General features: G+C 38.0%; 1 protein-coding gene across 1 annotated transcript; it reads right to left on the bottom strand.

Moving 5' to 3' along the window:
- Positions 1–344: 344 nt before the first annotated feature.
- On the bottom strand, positions 345–23,771 carry LOC111340994 (uncharacterized). The gene is made up of 20 exons (XM_088762261.1): positions 23,227–23,771; positions 16,153–16,397; positions 15,125–15,263; positions 14,321–14,439; positions 13,635–13,680; positions 12,978–13,051; positions 12,081–12,226; positions 10,810–10,841; positions 10,613–10,639; positions 9,159–9,266; positions 8,824–8,865; positions 6,969–7,007; positions 6,262–6,522; positions 5,492–5,739; positions 4,740–4,860; positions 4,270–4,340; positions 3,223–3,267; positions 2,733–2,878; positions 2,253–2,284; positions 345–1,209 (listed from the first exon to the last, which is right to left on the bottom strand). Exons 1-20 carry the CDS (start codon positions 23,510–23,512, stop codon positions 923–925), a joined length of 2,514 nt encoding a protein of 837 aa, XP_088618387.1. The 5' UTR covers positions 23,513–23,771; the 3' UTR covers positions 345–922.
- Between the last annotated feature and the right edge of the window lie 262 nt (positions 23,772–24,033).

Here is a 24,033-nt window from a genome sequence, read left to right as displayed (position 1 = left end):
AGACCTGAAAAAAAAAATTTCAGGCCTGTACGGGACTCGAACCACTGACCTGTGCGATACTAGTGCAGCGCTCTACCAATTGAGCTAACAAGCCAACTGGGAGCAGGCCATCAAATTAATTCGATATAAACCCGTAGATGATAAATCAAACAACAACAAACATATGAAACATATGTGTGAACTGCGGTTACGAGACGGATATGAGAACGATCCTTCGCAGTAAAGCACTATTTGATGGCCTGCTCCCAGTTGGCTTGTTAGCTCAATTGGTAGAGCGCTGCACTAGTATCGCAGAGGTCAGTGGTTCGAGTCCCGTACAGGCCTGAAATTTTTTTCAGGTCTGATTTTCACTATTGCTCAAATAGTGCTTTACTGCGAAGGATCGTTCTCATATACGTCTCATAACCGCAGTTCACACATATGTTTCATATGTTTGTTGTTGTTTGATTACTTTTTTTCTCGTTTCCCTCATTACTCATTGCCTTTTTTATCGATTTACTAAGTATTCTACAGATTTTCTCTTCATTTTATATTCTTAATTTATCTTAAAAATTAGTTCCAAATTCTATTACTTTTACACAATTCAAACGTTTTATGTGATAATCAGTAGCTCTTGCCAGTAAAATGTTTTGGGTACAAACTCAAGGTAAATTTTAAAACCACCTTAAAACAGTACATGTTTTAAACTGTTTCTACATACTCAGAATAAATTTAACTTTAAAATGTTTCAAAATCATAACAAATTGTAGACAGAAAAATATTCAACAGAATGTTTTTTTTACCAAACTGTAACACAACTGAAAGTTATTGTTAATTTTGCCACAGAAAACTATTTGGTCCTAAACAGCACTTGACTCAAATCAACTTTTAACCGAGGAGAGCTTTCTTGTCTTCATCTCAAGGTCTATGTTGTCAGTTGAATTCAGTTACGTCTTTCGTCAAGGCGCTCATACACATTTTGTCCATCAGACCCCTTTAGGGGCTCATAGGCAGATTCAGTTTGGGACCCAAAGTTGTGCATTGACTCATATAGTGTGCCTCCCTCCAGGGTCTGCTCATTTTGGTAATTTGGTACTGTGGCCGGTGTTAGCATATTTTCGTAAACTGGTGCAGCTGTAGCTGGTGTGTTCATGTCCATACTTTGGTAAATATGGCAGTTGCCAGAGTTATCATCCGCAGTATTGTGCCCAGCTCCACCATTACCTTGTCCTGGTGTAGATATGGAAAATGATACTAAATCTTGCTAATAAAAGTTTTCAGTCAAAAATTACTATAACTGATCATGTATACCTATCAAAAATCGACTCAGTAACGCTGTCTTGGAAAGCTGGTATAAATATTGGAACTAATCTGGTTTAAAGACCCTCCAGCCTTTTTTTCTACCACACCCTTGGCATTCCTCAGTCAGAGATGTGTTTTGTAATAACATTGTGATCACAGAATCGAGACCACCCATGAACGATCTCAGTTATTCTTTACTAACTTATCACCACAGTTAACAAGTTCTTGGTATGTAGATTGACTGTCTTGTTCATTGGAGGTCTCTATTAGTCTTTCGATTTGAATTCGATCGTGAGTTTCAACCACGGGGTCCTAAACTAGGAGCAAACGCCACATTTATGAACTAATAAGACAAAGCACTATTTTATCAAAAGCCATTTTAATGTCATTAAAACATTCATTATGGGCTCTAGACTCTCATAATACTACCAAAAAAACTTAACAATGCAATTATCTTAACTTAAAGCGTTTGTTTATTTAATAACAGTCACTTATAGTGGTAACAAAATGCAATCTTTGGCCATTCTGAGTGTAATTAAAAACTGCAATAACTACCTCAATTATGCTTTTGAGCTCCATAATGATGCAGCACTCTCAGATATCTCAAACTCTCCGATCCATCCCAAAAACCTGAGGCCCTTATCCAATGCACAGCTAAATTGTTTCCATTCCATTTCACCTTTTCCGTGTTTGCCTTTCCTTATTTATCCAGCAAATCGTGTGATCTCATTCAATTTACCATGTTTCTTACCATTCAAGATGACACTTTCCTTCCTAATACCTATATCCCTGTACTGCTTGTAAATTTAAATGCCGGCAGCTAGGCATTTATTCATAACCGCTGATTGCAACGCTTAATGGTCTTAATTTTGTGCATAAGTTTACACACCAAAACATCGTTCATGCGCATATCTTGTAGTTTAAGTAGTGGTACATATTTGTAATTAACTGCTGATGAAAGGAAAATTTACCTGCTGGGTTTGATTCTTGCTGATTGTTTTTTCTGTGTGAGAAATTCGGATACACAACAATGTCAGAATACACAGTTTACTAGTAGAACCAAAGTTCGTGTTTTTGTAGTCATGGAATTACAGTTTAAGTAGTTTTTAGAACAGCTTAAGAAAAAGTTATGGATAAATATTAAGCTAACACAATAAATCTTGTTCAACATGGGATCAAAAACGGCTGTGATGAGTCGAAAGGGATCAATAATTTAAACAAAGCTGTTAAAAGTCTCGAGAAGTCTGAACCACAGTGAAAAATTTAATATTAACTTTTTCTAGCTTTTTGATCAGTCCATACCATATTCTTTTTAACGACTACTTTCCTCAAATCTCACATTTATTTTAAGCACCGCATGATAGCCCTAGCTATCGAATCTGAAACTATCGACACACACGTATTCAAAGGGATGATGAGTCAAAATTATAAAAAAGGGATGGAAGACTTACGATTTCCTTCGCTTGCAAAGTAATACCAGGAAGCTGAGAAAAATTATAGCCCCAACTGCACATCCCACTGCGATGCCAATCACCACACCATTTGTTTCTGCGCCTCTTTTGGCTTTGCTGGTGCTTGATTCTATCACTGAAGATTTCTGAAATCATAATTACAATCATATCTCAATTTTTGTCGGTTAAATTGTTAAATAGATCATCTTTACGGTACTGCGCTACCCTGGTAAACGCAATTTCTTGCAGCAATATACTACCGCATTTCAAGTTTATTCCCCCCCCCCCTATTAAAAAGCCTCTAAAAATTGAAATGCAAAACGTTATCTAATTATGATAAACTTCGGTTCTCAAAACTGCCTTCTAACCATACAATATCCAAACTTTATGAGGATAAAAAAACCTGCTAGCTCGCATGTTCCTTGTTTCTTTAGTTAACAAACCAACCTCATCTGCTCTCATGTGCGTGCCTATGTTGGGATACTCATACCTGAGTTGAGTAAGTCGTCTTCTTAGTGCCCGTCGTCGTGGGGTTCTGTCAAGGTAAGCAATTAAAACGCATCAATATTGTTTTAGGAATCTGCGAAATAAAGGCGTTTTTAGCTGGAAGAAAAAAGTGAGGCTATCAAATGACTCTCGTCGTTTGATCCTCCAGAGTGTTAAAGTCCCTATTCATTCTCAGAGGTTTATATATATTTCGATTCTTTGCGTTATCAGGATTAATCTCCGAAAATTTTTTTTTGATTGATTAAATATTTCCCGAGATACGCCGCCTCAAAGTTCGTTCTTTGGCCACGCCCTTTTGATTTGGCCGGGCTAAGTTAATACTGGTAACTAAAAGTCCCTCATAACGTCACAGCAAGAATATCTTTCGATCGATGTGCCTACATTCACTTGAATATGCCTTTAGACGAATCTGGTGTATTTGAGCAACCAGCGACCACGCAACGAGTGGGCATTTTCACTTCATTTTACGGCAATAGACACATGTTCTTATACAAGAAGTTAACATTCATTCTTGCTGTGACGTCACTCGGCCCAGTAATTCTCTCCCGGCCAAGTCAAAAGGGCGTGGCCAAAAGAGAACTCTGAGGCGGCATATCTCGGTAAATATTTAATCAATCGCAAAAATATTTTTTTGGAGATTAATCCTGATAACGCAAAAAATCGAAATATATATAAACCTCTGAGGGTGAATAGGGACTTTAAGGACACGATTTCGATCAGGCTTTCCACTCCGATTTCTACTTGGCATTGGCATTGCTCTTATGAGGAAGCATTTGAAGTGTGATGGAGCAACGGGAGGACGATTATGCATGTGAAGATGACTCTTTAAAGGGAGGAAACTCAATCATAGATGCTCTTATTTATCTTCTCAGATTAACCTAACATGTGTGAAATGGTAACTTTGAATACTGTACACTATGGTGAGATCCAACAGCCCAACGCAATGCTGACCCGACTAAGTTTAGATTAAACGGACACTTTTCACTTTTAATGTATGGTGCCCATTTACAATGTGTCTAATGTAACGTACCGAAGGTGATGTATCCACCGAAGATGAAATTGCAGGAATAGTTATTGACCTTATGGAGGACCCTAATGGACCTGAAAAACAACCACATTTGAAAAGAGATTCGTTTAATTAAGTCTGTTCGCAAGAACCACTCCTTGCGTTAAGGATGACTTCGGCTAATATGTTCATCATACATAACAGAATGCCTTATGGGCTTTGATGCATCCCAAACCAATAAAAAAAATCAAGAGTTTTAACTTGTAAAAGGTTGATACAAAGGGACTGCTTGGCGGAAGCTCAATACTGCTATCCATCTGGTAAGTTGCCAGCCAGCGAAAAGGCCTTGAGAAAAGCCTAAAATTACTCTAAGCAATCCGTCTGAAAGTGTTTTACCTGGAGAAAAGCAGACTTTCTAAGCAAATTGACCCAAACAACGTGGGCAAATTTGCAAATCTCCGATGTCGATAAAGGTCTACCAAACGTGAGCTTACATGTTATGTTTCCTTCCAGTTTGAAGAGTAGACAGCCTTCTTTGAAGTCAGAAGAAGGTTGCGAGCAGCTTACTCCCAAATTTATTATTCTTCCCTGAAAAATGGCGATTGGATCAACTACCTGTTGGTCAGAAAACGAAGCAAAATCTATTTTACATGTAACAGAGAATGTTGCTTCTGCTTATGAAGACGAGAACCCATTTGGTATTGGCTACTTTTGTCTTTCAGTGATTCATATCGACAAATCTAATCGGGTTCCCATGAAAATCTAAGAAAAAAATCGGTAAATTCTCGGCTATTCAGAGTTCGTTATTATTACAAATGTAAGTTACATTGCCCATTTCATGGTATGCAATGAATCAAGTACACAGAGTCGCGCACGATTTGGATACTTGTATAGAGACTCAATAAACTAATACAGTGGTATGTTTTATCTAAATAAAACAGCTCAGTCAGAGGGTGTTGAACTGAGACTACATTGCAACTGCGATCTGGAAGCATGTATTTTTATGGTTGTGTTATCAGCGATTACCTTTCTGCAAAAGGTAGGGGAGGGAACACGTGCACGTTAAGAGACCTTGGGAACACCTTTGACTCAAATGATTTAAGAAAAAAGAAAACAACAATGAGCTGTTTCTCAAACGGCAAACTTCGACGGGATCAGAAGTGTCAATCTTAAAGAAGAAGAAAAGAAAAGGGAGAGCCTTTTAACTCAAGTGGGCTTTCAGAGGTTGACTTAAAACTTTAATCACCTTTATATAGTATGCCTTGCTCTTGTTACTCCATCCGAGGACGAATATTTCCTTTGTTCTATCAGTAAGATTGTCAACAGGAGTTTTTTCCCCATGACATCCAATAACCCACGAAGAACTAGTGTTTAAAACACAGGGGGCCTCCTCGTTGTACAATGCTGTTTTTCTTCCCCACCTCGGCTGATTGCTCAGTGTGTATAATTGATGCCACTCTCTTTCATAATGAAATAGGGTGTTGTCCGCACATCCTGTTCGTAATGGCAAATCAGAAGAAAGTGACGTTAACTCCACGCTCATGCAACTCGATGAGAAGGTGAATACAAGGAGTCCTCAATTACAGACTCAAAATCCGATGTCTTTTTTTCCGAAACGGTGTTTTCACAGTTTTTATCCCTTTTAGGACAGTTGGGTTAAAAATAATAGTAGTCGAACCTTGTTTTGATATACGACACCTACTGAATGTTGTAAAATGCGAAAAAAAGCATAACAAACATAACAAACGATTCCGCAACCTTTGTTGCATAGGATAAAGTATTATTATCGTAAAAACATTTTGCAATCGTAATTTTTTTGGAACTGAAATGAAACGCTGTACAATCAAAAACTTCGCACACTAGAAACCCACGTTTAGAGTGTCACCAAAATGAGCGAGGCGTATAGTGTTTGAAGACGAAGAGTTAATCAATGACTTAAAGGTGTCGTGTGTCTGCTACATGTATTTCCGCTGTCAGAAAGATCGATTCCCATCCTTCTATATTTATCATACTCACCGAGTTTCTTTCGCACCATCATATTATCTAGACATATCCATGAGTTATTCACAAACGTTACAGTGGCAGATTTTGGGGGACATTCACACGAATACTGTTCTTTCGAGTCATCTTTTGTACACGATTCGTTGCAATAGTTCCTACCAGTTCCAATTCTCCCTTGGTAACATGCCGACGACGGAACAACAAACGAGTCTTTCACCCGTTTCCAAGTTTGTGGGTCTTTAGGTTGTACGATAAACCTGTCGATCTGGATAGATTCTGGGAAGGCGACATCGATGAAGATAAAAAAAAACACCATAAAGAGCTTCAATCGTGAAACCTTCATTTTCCTTAACCACTCGAGCACGCCGTATGACTCCAATTAAGGGCTCACACGTGATCTGAACAGGATGAAGCGAATGTACGTGTACCTAATCTTCGGACTTCCTGTTCTTAAAGAACATCCACCTCGCTTTCGATTTTAGTTTGCGGTTTAACAATCACGTCAACGAGTAATTTATTTATTGAGTCTCGCGTTACAGGATATGCCATTCCATGTGGATATGTGAACTTAAATTTGAACTGGGCTGGTCTAGACATTTTACACCCAGACTGGATTTCTGAAGATAAAACTCTATACATAAAAAGAATGTTGCAAAGAATACAAATATTTATAATGTAAATAATAGTAAAGCGGGATTTATCTATATAAGTAGTCGTGTTACCATCTCTGTCATCGGATGAGGAAGATAATATCCGGTTTTCTGGAAAAGAAAAAAATATGGATCGGACTCGACGGTACTCTGGATTGGACAGAACTGATATTGATACTCTAACTTTTTGGGTGAAACTATAAACATTGAGAAAGGTCTAAAGAATAGGAAAACTAAAGCTTTCTCAAGACAACGATAACAATATTCGAAAAATCTTAAACTTAGTATCTGATAAAATAAAAGAAGTTTTGTAGAAAAAGTGTGATGTTGCGTTGGCGGGGGTGTTTATCAAGATGATTTGTTTCTATCAACTAAGTTAATAGTGCAAATTGGCAACAGTAAATAGTTGATTTATTGCTGATATTTAGAGTTTTAGCCCTTTAATTTTCTGTATGATAGACATTACGATAAGTATGAGGCATACTGAAAAAACGTTGCACCAGCTTGTAATAACGTGGACTAATCAGTAAATAGCACTACTGTAAAATATAAATTAGTTTTTGGTATTAATCGCCATCTCTCGTTTGTACTGTTGTGAGTACAAAATTCAAGATAATTTTTTTTCGATTCTGCACTGCAGAATATGTTAATAATGATAATAATCGTAATAAAAACAAGTATAATAAAGAATATTTTGACAGGATATAAACCCGTCGGTGTATAAACTATTTCTAACTATCTCCACTGTTACGAAAAATAGTGTTGCGTGACATACATGACCTTCTGGAAGCTTCGCGAAAGGCCATGTCATGGTTTGTTTATTTTAGTACATGATGTAATCGATTCTAAAATTGGTATATTTTGTAATGTTGCTATAACTAGACCTTTCTTAGAAAGTTCTAGAATTTTATCGCGTAAGTGTATTAGTAAAATGGGTCAAGAGAAATTTTAACTAAGTTTTCACAAGCGAAGAGAGTTGGTCGTGATCAGTCGTGATCAGTCAAGTGTGACGAGGCAGGGTTCGTTGAATTTGGCGAAGGCCGTGAGTATTTACAGATTTATTGAAGTTGGCGGAGGCCGTGAGTACTTTTCAAGTCTATATATTGAAGTAGGCGGAGGCCGTGTGTATTTTACAAGTTGTTTAAAGTTGGCGGAGCCCGTGTAAGTTTGCTGAGTTACGTGCTAGTGTAAAGTTTATCAAGTGAAAACTACGTTCATTTTGGAATAAATCCTCTTGTTGCTCTTCCGACAACCCTGCGTTCTGTTTAGACTACAAATCACCTGCCATTCAACCATCGAACTCGTAATATCCACATAAAAAAAAAAAAATATATATATATATATATATATATATATATATATTTCAAAATGTTAAACATTTTAACCATTTCTGCAATCCTATTCGACACAAGATTGTTTTTTTTTTCAATCAAAATTCTAAAATCAATTGAAAGTCAGAGTTGCCTTTTTCATAGATAACTTCAAACAGGTCCCAAACAGCACTTGATTCAAATCCACCTTGTACCGAATAGAGCTTCTTTGTCTTCATCTCAAGACCTATAGCTATGTTGTCCGTGCAATTCAGTTGCCTCTTTGGTTAGGGATTCGTACACATTTTGCCCAACACACCCCTTTAGGGGCTCATAAGGAGACTCTGTTTGACCCCCAAGGGTGTCCACAGACAAATATGATAAACCACCCTGCAAGATCAGCACATTTTGGTAATCTGGTGCTGTAACTGGTGTCTGGACAATTTGGTAATCTGGTGCTGTAACTGGTGTCTGGATATTTTGGTAATCTGTTGCTGCAACTCGTGTCTGTACATTTTGGTAATCTGGTGCTTCAATTGGTGTACAAACATTTTGGTAAGCTTGTGCAGCTGTAACAGGGGCGTTCTTGTCTAATTTTTGGTAAAGATGGTAGTTACCAGAGTTATCATCTGCTGTATTGTGCCCAGTTCCACCTTGACCTAGTGTGAACATGGAAAAATATTCCGAGTATTGCTTAGTACGTTTTCCGTCAAAAATGATCATAACTCATCATGTATACCAATAAAAGACCGATTCAGTGACTCTTTCTTGGAAAGTTTTCCAGCTGGTTCTAGTCTGATATACTGAGCCATCCTGAATTCTTTTTTCACTGTCACACATGTATTTATGGCATTTAATAGTCACAAGCTTGTTTTGTAATAACATTGTGAATACAAATGTTTTTTGGTAGAGACCATCCAAAAACGATCTCAGTTGTTTTTTACTAACTTACCGCTATTGCTAATAAGTTCTTGGTATGTCGATTGACTTTCTTGTTCACCGGAGGTTGAAAAGTGTTCCATTAGTCTTCCAATTTGAATTTCAACCACTGGGTTCCTATCTAGGATCAAAAACCATAATTATGAGCCAATAAAATGCTATTTTAGTGATAGATGATTCTATAAAACATCATTATGGGTTCTAGACTCTCTGGCCATTCTCGCGGCCAAAACTACATTTTACCTCGTATTCGTACGGGACGTTTTAAGCGAACTATTACCAACAGATGTCTTTTTAGTTTCATTTAGATTATAACTAGTTTTCTCTAGTGATAAATTTTTGTAAACCTTGCACGTTTGTTTACAGGTATATGTTGTTGTGTAATCAATAAATAAAGAGTACATACATTAGACTGCCAAAAAAACTGGTTAGCATGGTGTTTTAAATACATGTATCTTTAACTTAATACTTTTGTTTAGTTGATACCAGTCAATGGTACCAAAATACATTATAACATAACCAAAATAAAGCGCGTGCTCTGATTGGTCAATTTAGCGTCCCCCATTTGCCCATGGATGTACGCTGCTGACGTGAGCAAATGCAAAGACTATTTTTCCGCGCGCGCTTGTTTTTTCTGGTCGCGTAAGATTTGTTAAATAAAAGGGAACTCTTTAGCTACAATGTATCAATGTTATGTTATAAAACAAATGGTAAACACCACAGCGTACAATATTGAGTTATGGATGCACTTGGGAGGTTTGCTAAGCACTCAAGAAGCTAGAGTCGCTCTCGGCTATCGCCTCGAGCGACTCTTACGCTTCTTTCGTGCTTAGCAACCTCCTGCGTGCATCCATAACTCAATAGTGTACGCTGTGGTGTTTACCATTTCTTACGCTTCTTTCGTGCTTAGCAACCTCCCCCGTGCAACCATAACTCAATAGTGTACGCTGTGGTGTTTACCATTTGTTAAATCTTTGGCCAGTCTGAGTGTAAAAACGAGCAATGACTACCTTGCTTATGCTTTTGAGATCCATAATGATGCAACGCTCTCAAACAATTCAGGACCATCTGAAGAACCTGAGGCAATTCGATTTTACCTTTCCGTTTTAGCTTTGCCTTTTTTCTTTATTTATTTATTTATTTATTTATTTAATCAAATTTCAGATTTTTACAATCACAAAGACAATAAAATCAATCAATCGCTCAATCTTAGGTAAGCTTAAAACGGAGTACAAGACTGCTTTAAAATTAAGCTATCGTTCATTACCTCATACATATCTCTAGAGATATCAAGTAATAAAATTTAAAAAAAGATGCAATTTAAAATTAGAAAAGATCCACACTAAATTTATTATAATGAAAGGCCATCAAATTCTTACGAAAGATTGACAAGGTATTTGACTCCCTTATACTAAGAGGTAATTCCAGAAAATCTTGTAGTCTCCTTCAATTTACCATGCTTCTAACCATTCAAGATGATATGCTGCTTGAAACCTAAGTGCCGGAAATATTGGGAATTTAATCATAGACGCTGTTGCAATGCTTGGTAATGGAGTTAATCTTATACTTAAGTGTGTAGCCTAATAAATCGTTCATGTGCGTATGTTGTAATTCAAGTTATGGTACTTTTCTGTAATCAACTGCTGATGAAAATAAAAATTTACCTGCTGACTTTGTTTCTTGCTGACTTTTTTTTCTGTGTGGGAAATTCGAATACACAATATACTTAAACCATAACTTACATCCAGTAAAAAACCAAAGCTCATGCTTCTGTTTTTGTAATCATGGAACTAATTTATAAAAATAATTTGGATATATCAACAAGGTTAAAATGGTAAATTGGCCACCGTAATGATTACAAAAGCTGACGTTTCGAGCGTTAGCCCTTTGTCGGAGCGAATAGAGGAATTGTGGGTTGTGTGTGCTTTTAAAGGCAGAAAATGGAGGTACGTTATTGGCGGGAACATGGCAACGAGAAAAACACGAATAAAGCTCATCTTTCAAACCGGCAGTCTAAATCCCACAGGGATCAACGAACGCTTTTCATTCCACTAATTTATTCGTGTTTCTCTCGTTGCCATGTTCCCACCAATAACGTAGCTCCATTTTCTGCCTTTAAAAGCACACTCAACCCACAAAAACACGAATAAATTAGTGGAATGAAAAGCGTTCGTTGATCCCTGTGGGATTTAGACTACCGGTTTGAAAGATGAGCTTTATTCGTGTTTTTCTCGTTGCCATGTTCCCGCCAATAACGTACCTCCATTTTCTGCCTTTAAAAGCACACTCAACCCACAATTCCTCTATTCGCTCCGACGAAGGGCTAACGCTCGAAACGGCAGCTTTTGGAATCGTTACGGTGGCCAATTTACCATTTCAACTTTGTTGATATATCCAAATTATTTCGTTACCCCCACCGACGTAGCCCCAAACAGTTTCTTTAGAAACTATCAGCCTTGAGTGAAAACCAAATTTATGGATAAATTCATAAACTAACTCACAATAAATCATGCTCGATATTGGATCAAAAACATTTGTGATAAGTTTTATGGGATCAATATTTTAGACATAGCTGCCAGAAGTCTATGTAGCATTAGCATTGATGCCGCGTACGCCTGTAAACAAAGCGCTTGACGTCATTTATTATAACGCTGTGACTGGTTGGTAATGGAAGGTGTGTCTGGGGGACGAAATAACTTGAACAATATTGTGGTTGTAGGCGTTTTTTTCTTTTCGCTCCTCCCTTGCATTTCGTGCCGCCACGAAATTGCTTCGTTCGACTGAACAACACCGAAAAACTACGCTTGTATGTTCTGTAGGCCAGGTAGTCACTTTTCATTTGACCAATTAAATCTGAACCACATGCTTAGCTACCATATATAGCTACACGCGCGTATTCAAAAGGAAGATGAGTCAAGATTAAAATAAGACTTACGATTTCCTTCGCTTGCAAAGTAATACCAGGAAGCAAAGAAAAATTACAAACACAACTGCACATCCCACTGCGATGCCAATCACGACATTGTTTGTTCCTGCGCCTCTTTTGACTTTGCTGGTGCTTGATTCTGTCGCTGAAGTTGTCTGCTAGCAACCATAATCACAATCAAAGGTTAATTGTTGTTGGTCAGTAATTTGTACTGTACTGGGCTACCTTAGTAAATGCAATTTCTTGCCAGCAATATACTACGACATTTCAAATACACACTCCTCCTTTAAAAAGCCCCTAAAACTCTAAATGCAAAAATTATTCAATGATAAGACCTTTCGGTTATGAAGATTTCCCTTCAACGGCACAATATTCAAAATTTATGAGGTTGACAAACCTAAAAAGTAGGTATGAGTATGTTCCTTGTTTCGATCCCCATCGTTATGGGGATCTGTTGAGATAAACGATTAAAACGCATCAGTATCGTTTTAAGAATCTGCAAAATAACTGCATTTCTAGCTATCATCGGGAAAGAAGTGAAGCTCTCGATTGATCCCCGTAATTCAATATTTCCAAATGTTGCGGAACACCAATTGGATCAGGCTTTCCTTTCCGCTCTCACACTAAGGAGGAAGCATTTGAACAGTGATCGAGAAACGAGAGGACGATTCATTATTCATATGAAGATAACTCTTTAATAACTCAATCACAGGTGCTCTCAGATTTACATAAAATGTGTTGGTAACTTTGAATACCGTAAACCATGATAATCACTCCAACAGCCCAGCGCGATGTTACCCACCTTCGATCGAGATCAAAAGGACACTTTTCACCTCTAAATTTGAGATCTGATGAAAGGGAAGGTTTGATATGGTACCAGCTACAATGTATCTAACGTAATCGTACCGTAGAAGGTGATTCACGTACCAAGGATGAAGTTGCAGGACTCAGCGATGACCCCGTTGAGTTTTCTACGGGACCTAAAAAAATCAACCAGATTGGTAAAGTGATACTTTCATTTACGACTGTTTTCCAGACCCATTCCTTGCTTTAAGGGTCGGACTACGGCTAACGCGTTCATCGCACAGAACATAATCAGTATGGCATAAGTTTTGATGCATCCCACACTGCAATTGAGATAATGAAAGGATTTTACGCTTAGAAATTGAAATTACTAAAGGGCCTGGTGGATAATAAAGTGCTTTTAAAAAGTCTCATGGCATGTGCTTCAGAACGTCCCGAGGTGCGTTCTTATGAGTTTTTTTTGTAGGAGTAAGCCTATAACAAATCCTACACTATGCACTTTGATATGTTTCAAAGCGCATACTTCCAAATTATTAAAGTGAGAGGTTGATTACTTCTTGAGGTGTGCACTTTGACGATTCTTAACGTGCACACAATACATGTAAACGTATTTCAAAGTGCCCATTTACCAGGTTGAACGTTAGTAAAAAGCAATGCGCACTTTAGCGAGTAATGAAGCGGATTCCATTTATGTCGGAGTGGATTGCGGCAAAAATGCGTTCAATTCGTATGAGTACATAACTTCAAGAAAATAATTACGTGAAAGAAGTCGTCCATCTGTTGTCATTGGCCTTGCCTCTGTCTGCTGAAAACAAAAGAAAAACAAAGCGTTTTTGCGACAGCAGAATATCTGAATTGTTTATATTTCTTCTTATTGTGCTAGACGTATGTTTTAAAAATACCAAAGGTTATCTCCCACAGGATATATAATGATCATTTACGATCATTTTCAAGGCCTACTCTGGGGACTTAGGTCGCCGTAACTTCGGGCAACTTTGGGCGATTTAAGGCGACTTACGCAGAATTAGCAGAATAAACATTGCGACTTTAGGCGATTTAAGGTTATTTAAGGCAACTTTTAAGTTTAATAAAATCGCTTTAAGTCGCCTTAAGTCGCCTTTTAACTGAAGTGATAAAATCAAAGTTAGGAACACACTCTCCATAAACCATGAAAATATTTACAGAATCCCTTACAGTAAACACAATAGTCATGATTAGAGTGGGGTTAAGGGGGTAAATTGGGAAGGGTGGAACCCTTATAACATTGCGTAACCAATAGCGAGTTAAGGCAACTTAAGGCGACTTTAGTTAGGCGACTTAAGGTCCCAGAGTAGGCCTATTTTCACACGCTATCAGGAATTAAATATCTATGAGTGATGCAGTTATTAAGTGGACAACCGTCTTATTTTTTATAACAAAGAAACAGGAAAGAACAGTTCTCATACCGTGCTAGTTTCGAGTTCTCTGTTTGCTTCTGTCCAATTTAGCCATCGCGTAACTGGTGTTGGCAAAGTCGCCGGGTGTATTGTATGCGTCGCATTAACAGTTTGCTTAGGGTATGGACCTTAAGAGGAAAAAAATCAATGAGGTGCTATACAATACCACTCCACTAACGTCAGTAGTTACATTACATTGTTTCGAGTATATTTGTTGTCGGTGAAAGAAGGAGAGTAGTTTTTAATTGGTCAAAAATTTTGTCACAGTGATAATGCGAAACTCTCATACCTCAGACTCTTAGACATATATGACGGACGGTGTAGAGGATTTGTGTTTCGATCTTAAGAGTGAATACCAATAATATGTATGAGGGTTTCTAGAAGGATTTTTTTTTTTTGTGTCTTTTGTTTTGAATTTTTGCATGACATCTGGATTCATTATTTTTTAGCATTAACAGTAATTATAAAAGATATCGGTCACACGCAACCCCTACCTCCCTCTTAGTAGGGTTTAGACAAAAAATATCGCGAAAGAAGAGATTCTAAAGGGAGGTTATTTTGTCTTTGTACATCACATTTTGCCAAAGGGCAATCTCATACGTCCGTGCTTCACCTTAATCACGTCTTCGAGTTAATTTTCTATATGAGACAGAGAAATGTAGTATTTTAACAACACGAACAACCTGAATCTGTATCAAAGAATTTGCGTTGTGTTTTAGTCATCAGCTATCTCCAAAGACTACAACAAAGAGAGGATACGTGCAGTTTGTCTTATTTACATTAAGCGCTGGTTATTTTTATATAACGCCTTACATTCAACTTGTCCGTCGCTCATGAACACGATGCAAGAGCTTGAGAGATCAGCCGTAGAGTTTGCTCGACGACATTGTATCGGAACTCTTACGAGGTGACCAGCTGTTAACTTTGCAAAAACTGTCGATCCACCTTTGATCTGAAAAAAAAAATTGTGATCGCAAATACAGTCACTCAATTAAGAGTATCAGAATTAATCGAGGCAATATCATTGATATTAGCGTGATAAACATTAATTAGCAAACCCATGGACCTGAGATACCTCAAGATATATTGAGATGTATCTTTGGGCCTAAAGGATAAGGAGTTCCGTTTCAAAATTGGAAACTGCATAAAGGAGATACAGATCGCTAAATTTTCCAATTAGCTTCGCCTAATTATCGGAGGCAGGGAGACCTCTTCAGCCTAGCCAATTAATTGATAAGTGCGTGGGTACTTCAGTCTAAGTGTGGGTTCTTTAACGTCCCCTGGTAACCATCATGTATAGAGAAGGTTTAGGAGACGGGGCCTACGATTTTTCGTCCTAATCCGAGAAAATTAGAATGTCTAACCGTTCGTAGATATCATAGCAAAGGAAGCGCATTGTCCTCAGTTGTTTTAAGACCCTGAGTGTAAGGTTGGTCTGTGGATTGAACCCTCGACTTCCCACAAGGCAGTCTGAGCTAACCTGGCGGCCTTAGATTTTATTGATTACTACGAAAGTTCCGGTTTTTTAGAGTTGCATCAGGTACCAGTCTTCATATATCGCCCCGGAGATTGGAGGATCTTGGTCGTGTCTTGATAAAATTTACTTCATCCTCCCATAAGGCTTTGTAATATTCGTATGATCTCTCATTGGCAGTCAATATTCTATAGTACCACCTTTATACTCTGTCGGCGACGACTGATTCCCCTTCCGTTCCCCGAAAACCATCTATTACCCCCAAATATTTTCACCCCTCCCCTCCCTCTCTCTCTCTCTCCCGGCGACTGAATAATCGTTGGTCCCTTAGTTCACAGTCGGTGTCATTTCAAATTCTTGTACTCACCCTCATTTTAAGAACGGTGGTTGACCAACCAGGAGTCAACTCTATTGTACTGAGGGCATTTGATGATGTGATCGGTTTCCATGAACCTCCACAATCGAGGTACTGGACAAAAAACTTATCTCCGTAGTAAAAGGTACAACTCTGGTTGGTAGGTACTGCTACGTCTTTTTCAAGAGATGTTTTATTATATGGGAAGAACTTCAAGCGTTGGTCAGCTTTTTCGTCTGTAAAGAGTAACTGGCATTCTGTAAAAATTTCAAAAGAAATGAAAAGGCGTGAGGAACGGCCAGCATTTCGAAAGGTCAGTTGCCTATAGTTCGGGATTCGAAAAGCTTTATATTGCTTATCCTGTTTACGTTCTAGATCAAGACATTAATAGTTTTGATGTAAAAACAATGAAATATCATGAGAAGGCACAAAATGGAATGGTTTTGGTACCTTGTTAACACTGCTATCCTTTTACTTTTACGTTGTAAATATACACAATAGAAAGCTTAAGCATCGGACGTTTCTGATTCACGGACGTCAACCGGAAGTTTAAATATGAGCTTCGCAATCAGTACGCATGTGCAGACGTTTTTGACGTGAGGTCGCAGACGTGAAAGTGGGATGTTTGCCGTGCGTGTTGTTTTGCTCTGTTTCAGGACTGTCTCAGTACAAGACTGACACCATGTCTTCATTTTCAATCGTCAAATCAAACCCATAAGTACATTGTATGTTTCATAAGAAAGTAGTTTTTTATCTGCACTTAAACAATAACTTTTAAAAATGGGACAAAATGTGCCTAACTTCGTGTTTGGCACAAGTTTCCACAGGTTCTGTTACTTGGTTTTGTTTGATCGTGAATTCCTTTTTGTTTGTCGCCATTCTTTTAGTTATCCTACGAGCAGAGGTTTTTTCCAGAACAGGAAAAATACTATATAATAGCAAGTTATCTTGCCATATGTTTGTTTTTGTTATTAGTTGTTTTCTTTTAGTCGAGAGGTTTATGTCGTTGCCGTATTTCACGTTCAAGAAAGTGCATTAATTGCCCCGCCATTAAGCTTTTTATTTTTAGTGCTGAAATGTGATCGACTATTTTATACAGCTACTACCTACAGTAACACTCGCTTCTATCTTTTTTCTTTTATGTAGTGGGCCTATGGAATGGTCTGAACAGCACGACGTTGCACTAATGAAAGAAGTCAGAGTGCAGAATCCGTTTAAAGCAAAGAAGAAAACGAGCAACCGAGCGCAAATATGGCTGTCGATCGCAGAGGCGCTATGTGGATTACAAGATCCGTTATTCAAGGATTCAATGACAAAAAGATCAGTGCAAGATCGTTACGTTTTGTAGTGCAGCCCCTTTATTCGATATAGCATCCGTGTAGGTGTTGAAGTCACGTGGATTGAGTAGATCATGATTCCACTGACACAGTTTGTGACCATGTATATCGTAAATATAATTCATCACCGTATTTGATATCATGCTAAGTTCAGGAACCGGTCGGCCGAATCGTGCAAGGAAACGACATTCGCCTGAGCAAAATACATAGCCCCTCTAACTTGTCGGCAGTGGTTCTCTGATTACAGTGGAAGGTGTCCGGTAGTCGAAGCGCATCAGCCAGCAGTGGAAGGTCCTTTTTTTCAACTCTAAACTCGGACTTGCACTCAGGTTCCTCGATACTCTCGATACTAAACCTCGCGTATTTTTCGTACGAAAACTCAGGGTTTTTTGACGAATTCTCTTTCAGTAATAGCAACAGTTCCTCATCTGACACCAGTCCTTGGTCATGAGCGATTAAAAGTGATTTTCTCACATCCCTTAAATACGGCATGTTGCAAATTACGGCCACATTACCTTTGTAAACAATGACCAAAAACGTGACAACTGTGATCAGCTGTCACGTTCGTGGTGACGCAGGTGTCCAGCTTAAGTAAAAAATTTCGCGCCTAAAACGCCGTTGTCCATCCAGTCTCCCCCGGTATTCTGACGTCCGTGACATCAAAAACGTCTGATGCTTAAGCTCTCTATTAAAACTTCTAGGACTTAAGAAAAAGGACCCTGGTCAATGGTGAAATGGTGAATTTCAAGAGCAGTAAACTGATTTGTAGGTGTAGAGGTTGGTAAAAGACTGACCTCTTGTTTTTTTGAGTTGGTGTATTTCTGTCTCCGATTTGACTGTAAATGTTTAATGTCAAAGTTTGTGAAAGTTGGAAACTTCAACCTTTCGATCTTTAATTGCAATGTCTTCCAAGCTTACTGTTCCGTTTCGGTTTTTCTTTTCATTTTATTGTTTTTCGTCTTTTATATCGTAAATTATTATGAATGATATTTTGTGGTTTCCTTCACGTTAAAAGTAATTCCGGCTGCACCTTGCATCAGACAACAGCAAATATTATGGCGTAACGCCCATAAATGACGTCCTCACGCTACAGCTACACAATGATAGCCTTAATACCTTAAAAATCTTAGAGCGATTAGAATGCATGTACATAAAAATATAATCTAATGCACCTCACTTATCAGCCTGAAGAATCTGTGAAATACAGATACCAGCGAGACTTATTCCTCATTCATTCAAATTAAAATGAATACACGGTTTGAAGTCGGTTTAAAATGATTTTCTTATGCAAGATTCTTTAAGTCTTGTTTGTCGACTTCAAATATTTCATAATGAAAACACAAGCTTTTGATTTCTTGCTGATTTTCATTCAGTTTAACCTGGTTTCGCTAAACACTTTTTAGTGGAGTGAATGAAGCATAAGAAGAATATAATTATACCAAAATCATACTAAAAAAATCGATCATGGCTAGAAATCTCGGACATGGGAAGATTGGAGCGTGACTTGACCTGCCAATCACAGAAGTTAAATCCGTGCACGCCATTGGCTGGGAAGCAACACGCAATTAATTGTGACTTCTGAACAGCATGGCGTCAACTCCGTCAAGTCGGACGCGTGGGAAGAGATCCATCGGCTTTTTGGCGGATTTAAATAGCGTTACTGTAGCTGATATTTGTAGAGAATTGAAGGCAAGGAGATGTACGGTGGATGGCGGGCGTTTTTTCGAGGTGGAAAGGGTAATTTCAAGCCGCCAAGGACAGCAAGTAAGTTTGTGATTCAGGTAAGCGAAACTCGGGTTCTGTCCTCGTGTACCGGTTCACAAGAGCCAATACAAAAGACCAAACAATACACAATAGCTAACCGATAACTCCTAAACAAAGAAAGAACAATGGTAATTCCCTTGTGAACCGGTACACCAGGACAGAACCGAAACTCGTAAGGAAATCCCCGGAATGCAGGCCAAAAAAATTATCAATTTCGTTTTAAAGGGGATTATGCTATTAGTAAATTGATTCTCAATAATTATATTTTTTCTAAGACTTCTTCAAACATTAAGTTGGTTCAGAGAAATGGTCTGAAAAGGTAACTTTCGCTAATCATCAGTTTAGATATTCTCCTACAAAGAATGTTTTAATTCGTAGGTAGTGTGTCAGGAGAATTTGAATAAATCCTACGCTTCAATTGTGTTAAGCCGCAAACTACGCGTAATTTTGCAAGTATTTCATAGGAAACTGAAATATTTTTATTTTGTACTCTTAAGGGGATAGAATATCTGGTGAAATGGACGAATTTTAGTTCATTTGCTTCATGGGAGCCTCAAGAGCATTTGAACCAGCTTTGTCTGAAGTAAGCATTTTTGCAGTGTTTACCGTTCGTCGTGTTCCAGAATATGGCCTTGGAAGTGGTTCTTGCTTATACTTTAATGCATAATGGGTCATTTCGATTCTGTTAATTTGTATTTATTTTAATCATGAATAGATACTACAAGCATCCCAAGCCAGACAGGAATGTCATATTAAATGAAGTTTCCAGGCTTAGGGTGGCCATTGCTGCTTCTTTGAAAGCATCTAAACAAAGGAAGCAAGTGACCAGGGAGTTCAGAGAAGATGTATTTCAACATTTGTTTGGAAAGAAGGGAGTGATAAATGGACAGTGGAAACTTTTAGCACAAGAAGAATTTTCTCCATCATTTTTTCCTGCTAATTGGCATTGTTTACTTGACCTTGATGGGCAGGGAACAACAGTTTTGTTCCCAATGAAGATAAGACATTTTATTTCATGGTCAGCCAAAAACTATCATATAAGAGAAAGTTTGATCACTGAATCAACAAGGGCTTTTCAAGAAAAGACAACCGGGGACTTTATTAAAGTTGCTGCCTAAAGTAATGTGCAGTATAAATTTAGCAGCAAATACATTCAGAAACTTGAAATTGTACGTTCCAAAAAAATAAATCATTTTCAAGACTTGAAATGTTATTCTCAGGCAATGTAACCTACAGCAATGATACTATATTGCTTTTCTTAATACTAACTTCAGTATACAAAAGATCTGTTCAGTTTTTCCTTATCTGTTTTTGGTTCTTTTAAACTTTTTAGTAGTAGCACCAGCTTTCCTTTTTGTGCTTGCATGCTTTCTCTTATTGCTGGTTGAATTCCTGCCAGAATTTTCTTACATATTTTTTTAATTCTTCATTTTCTTTTTCTAGATTAGAAATTTTTTTCTTATCCTGGCTGTTGAGGATTTCCTCTGTTAGTTCCTCAAAAAGCTTTTCCTTTTCGTCTTCAAGATTTTCATACTTTTTTCTCCATTCATCGACCTCACCATAACACTCCTGTAACCTTTCCATTAAAACTGTTTTATTTGCTTCAAGTCTCTTTAGTTCTTCTACCATCTTACCGGAATTAATTACATCACTGGCCAAGGCTGAGGTTTGTCCAACCGTTTAAAATTTTATTTCTCTGCTCTTTTGAGCCGGATCTGTTTTTTTTCCCTTAAGCTCCCTGTTAGAGACGAATGGTCGTAACTCGCAAGCGTTCTTTCATTCGTTTGGAATCTCTTTTAATTCTCAGAACAGTTCCAGGTGTAATGTCGTTAAGCAAGTCGATGTGGTTTTTCTCGGAGTCCTTTAAACTTGCCCACTTCAACAGTATAGTGTTTCGGATAGCCATCCTGTACACAACTTGATCACCAGCAATTGCTTGTTTTACAACATAGTCCAGATGTTTGTAGTTAAGGTGTTGTGAAGAAACTGTTCCATTTATAAGCACATTCACCTCCTCTTTTGATAAAGTTTTGTCAGGCATTTCACTGTATAATAATACAGGTGATGCTGAAATCTTGTTGCCCGGAAAATAATTAATATCTTGGGATCCGGAAATCGGGCTCTCCTGACGCTGAAATTTGCATATTCAAAATAATTCGTTGTGTTGCTGGATGGCCTTTAAGTTTCGCGCCGCGTTTTCGCGCCATCAGGAGAGTCCAGCTTCAGATCCCCCAGGTTTTAAATTTCCGGCAATAAGATAAAAAGAGACTGGAAAAAAGAAAGCCGGGTTACCGGAAAGAAAGCCAGGTTACCCGGGGAGATTGAAAACAACATGGTTGATCAAAGAAATAGCGAAGAAGTGTGCTACTTTTATGGTGGATTTCGCCGCACGGTTCCGTAGGAATATCATCATTCCTCGACCAGAAAATATCACAATTACAGAGAAACAAGAGCTAAATACGCAATGGATATGAAGACCTGAGAAATATGATTTACTGTGTCTTGAAGTGTGGCTTCGACGCTTTTAATCGCAGTGAACAAAGTTGTTACACTCCAGAGATTTCCGGCGAAAGGACATCTGCGGAGAGCCGGTGATGTTGTTCTTGCACTGCCGCCATACTGTTACAACATAGCATCATCTGTATTGTTAATCTTGAAAAAACGCAACGATTGCGACGTGGAAGCCGACAATGTTCTAAGAATATTTTGGGTCTCGGGTCGTACTAAATAACTGTCAGTGAACATTTGAGACTTTTCAATGGAGTAAGGAGGTAACTGGGATTTTAAATCTATTTTCTCGGTTAAGTCTCTAAGTCGTGAGGAGTTGCGTGATTCGCTTTTGCTCATTCTGGCCCATTCAACTGCGCGTACGTGTCCGAGATTTCTAGCCATGTGATAATCTAAAAAGATGAATTTAAAGACCTGAGATGGGTCTTAAGAGCTCTAAAATTAATGCACTCATTGCTCGCAGCCCTAAGAATGGCTTTTAAAGAATTCCAAAGGGCTTGCATTGTAACACAAAAGGCTATGCTTCCTTTTTTTTTTTTCTTTCGGATGATTCGTCTTAGCGGCGAAAGTTAGCATCCATTATTTTAGCGTAATTCCGGTGCGGGTTTACCTGTCATTGAATTCTCACACTAAAAACCAGTTCTTGCATTTAAAATCAGTAGAATCTAAATTCCTCTCGATGTATACGAATAGCATTATCGGTTTCTTAAACGAATCAGGAACACTGAATTCTCCTCATCGATAGCTTTTGCAACGTAACAAATTTCCAATGAAATCTTCAGTGTTCAAGAAAACAATTTTCTAACTCGAATAGTTACGTAGTTTACCGGCTACTTAGGCATACTACTTCACCCCATTCTTATGATAAAAGTGTTTACCCCTCCCTAGGTGAAACAAAGTCTCCCCTGAAACTGAAAGTTATTTGCTGATTCATAACTCACAAAAAGTAAAAAAAAAAAATATGGTTAATCTTATTAATTCTATGCCAACAATTCCGTAAGTGATGATCTTCGTGAAGAGGACAATACTATTCAAGCAATAAAACTTTGTCTCAGAGCAAAGAAAGCAGTGTGCAATGCAAACAGGGAAAACATATCCTTTAAGAAATTAATGAAAAACTTAATCTTCAACCGGGAAGAAGTGATGGCAGTAACCCCTGTAAAGCGCAGGATTCGACTTGTTGAGGAATATTTCATGGCTTCCTGAAACAAAACACTGAAGGCTGCGTTCGTTTCAGTGTGTTTTATTAGCATGGTGTTCTCTCTGAGATGATGAACAATCTTTTTTACACTGCAATTCTGCATTAAGGGCAATTTCCCATTGAATTAGAAGATTACTTGCAGAAAAGCACGTTATGATATTTATTTTATATCGATAATGTGCCCATCTTCTCGAGGACTTAGTTCTGATATGTGGTTGCATACCCACATTATGTTAACTGAAAAACAAAAGAAATAAACCAAAGGAAAATTCGTACCTGATTGTTGGCGAAGACTACTGACTGGAATACAAGTCGAATTAGGTTCCCAAAACGCCGACACTTCTCCTCCAATATTATCACAGGAACACAAACATTGTGTGAGGTATTTGGCGTTGTATCTGTCACATTGCTGTTGTGCTTTAACGCACTGAGAACCTGGTACTGTGATATCGTCCTTATCAATTGACCACTCTCGCCAGATTTTTAAGATTTCTTGAGTCGTACAGCAGCTCAAGATCCCCATTGTAAAGAACAGTATTATCACGGATGACGACGTAGCCATTGCTTTAGCCAACTTTTGTTGTTGAAGTAAGAGAAATGATTTCGTCAATTACGCTAATTTATCGAATCGCAAACTTTCTATCTGAGCTTCGTGGAGACGATTTAGCGCTTAGTTCTCGAAACAGTTTCACTATCAACTTCACTTTATCAATTTTTTCGTAATTTGCGTGTTGTGTGTAGTTACCTGCTGAAACCAAGTAAAGATTGCGACACGAACTAGGCAAAACCCCCCATTCACACGATTCAGGATTCTGCAAATACCATTACCAATATCATACGAAATATACTTGCCATTACTTCCAAAAACGTCTTGGATTAACAGCTAACCTAGCATCATCGTGCAGGGATACTTTCGTGTGTTGTTTATTGCTATATTTACTTCGTTGTGAATAAAAATTCAGTTAAAATTTGCCGCAAGTACGTGATTTTGATAACGAAAAAGAACCCTCTTTTTCTTATGGAACCCAGACTTAAGCTCGTCACCAAATGCATTGTGTTTCAAAATTATTTGCCTTTATCTCA

Source organism: Stylophora pistillata, chromosome 5 (assembly GCF_964205215.1).
Source record: "Stylophora pistillata chromosome 5, jaStyPist1.2, whole genome shotgun sequence".
Classification (NCBI taxonomy): domain Eukaryota; kingdom Metazoa; phylum Cnidaria; class Anthozoa; order Scleractinia; family Pocilloporidae; genus Stylophora; species Stylophora pistillata.
Note: the sequence above shows the minus strand (reverse complement) of the source record. Positions and strands in the feature narration are given on the sequence as shown.

Coding starts and splice junctions, on each gene's coding strand:
- LOC111340994 (XM_088762261.1), bottom strand. CDS start 23,512: ATGGCTACGTCGTCATCCGTGATAATACTGTTCTTTACAATGGGGATC. Junction 13,681..14,320: donor GAGAACTCGAAACTAGCACG/GTATGAGAACTG, acceptor TTTTGTTTTCAG/CAGACAGAGGCAAGGCCAAT. Junction 5,740..6,261: donor GATGGTGCGAAAGAAACTCG/GTGAGTATGATA, acceptor CATTACGAACAG/GATGTGCGGACAACACCCTA.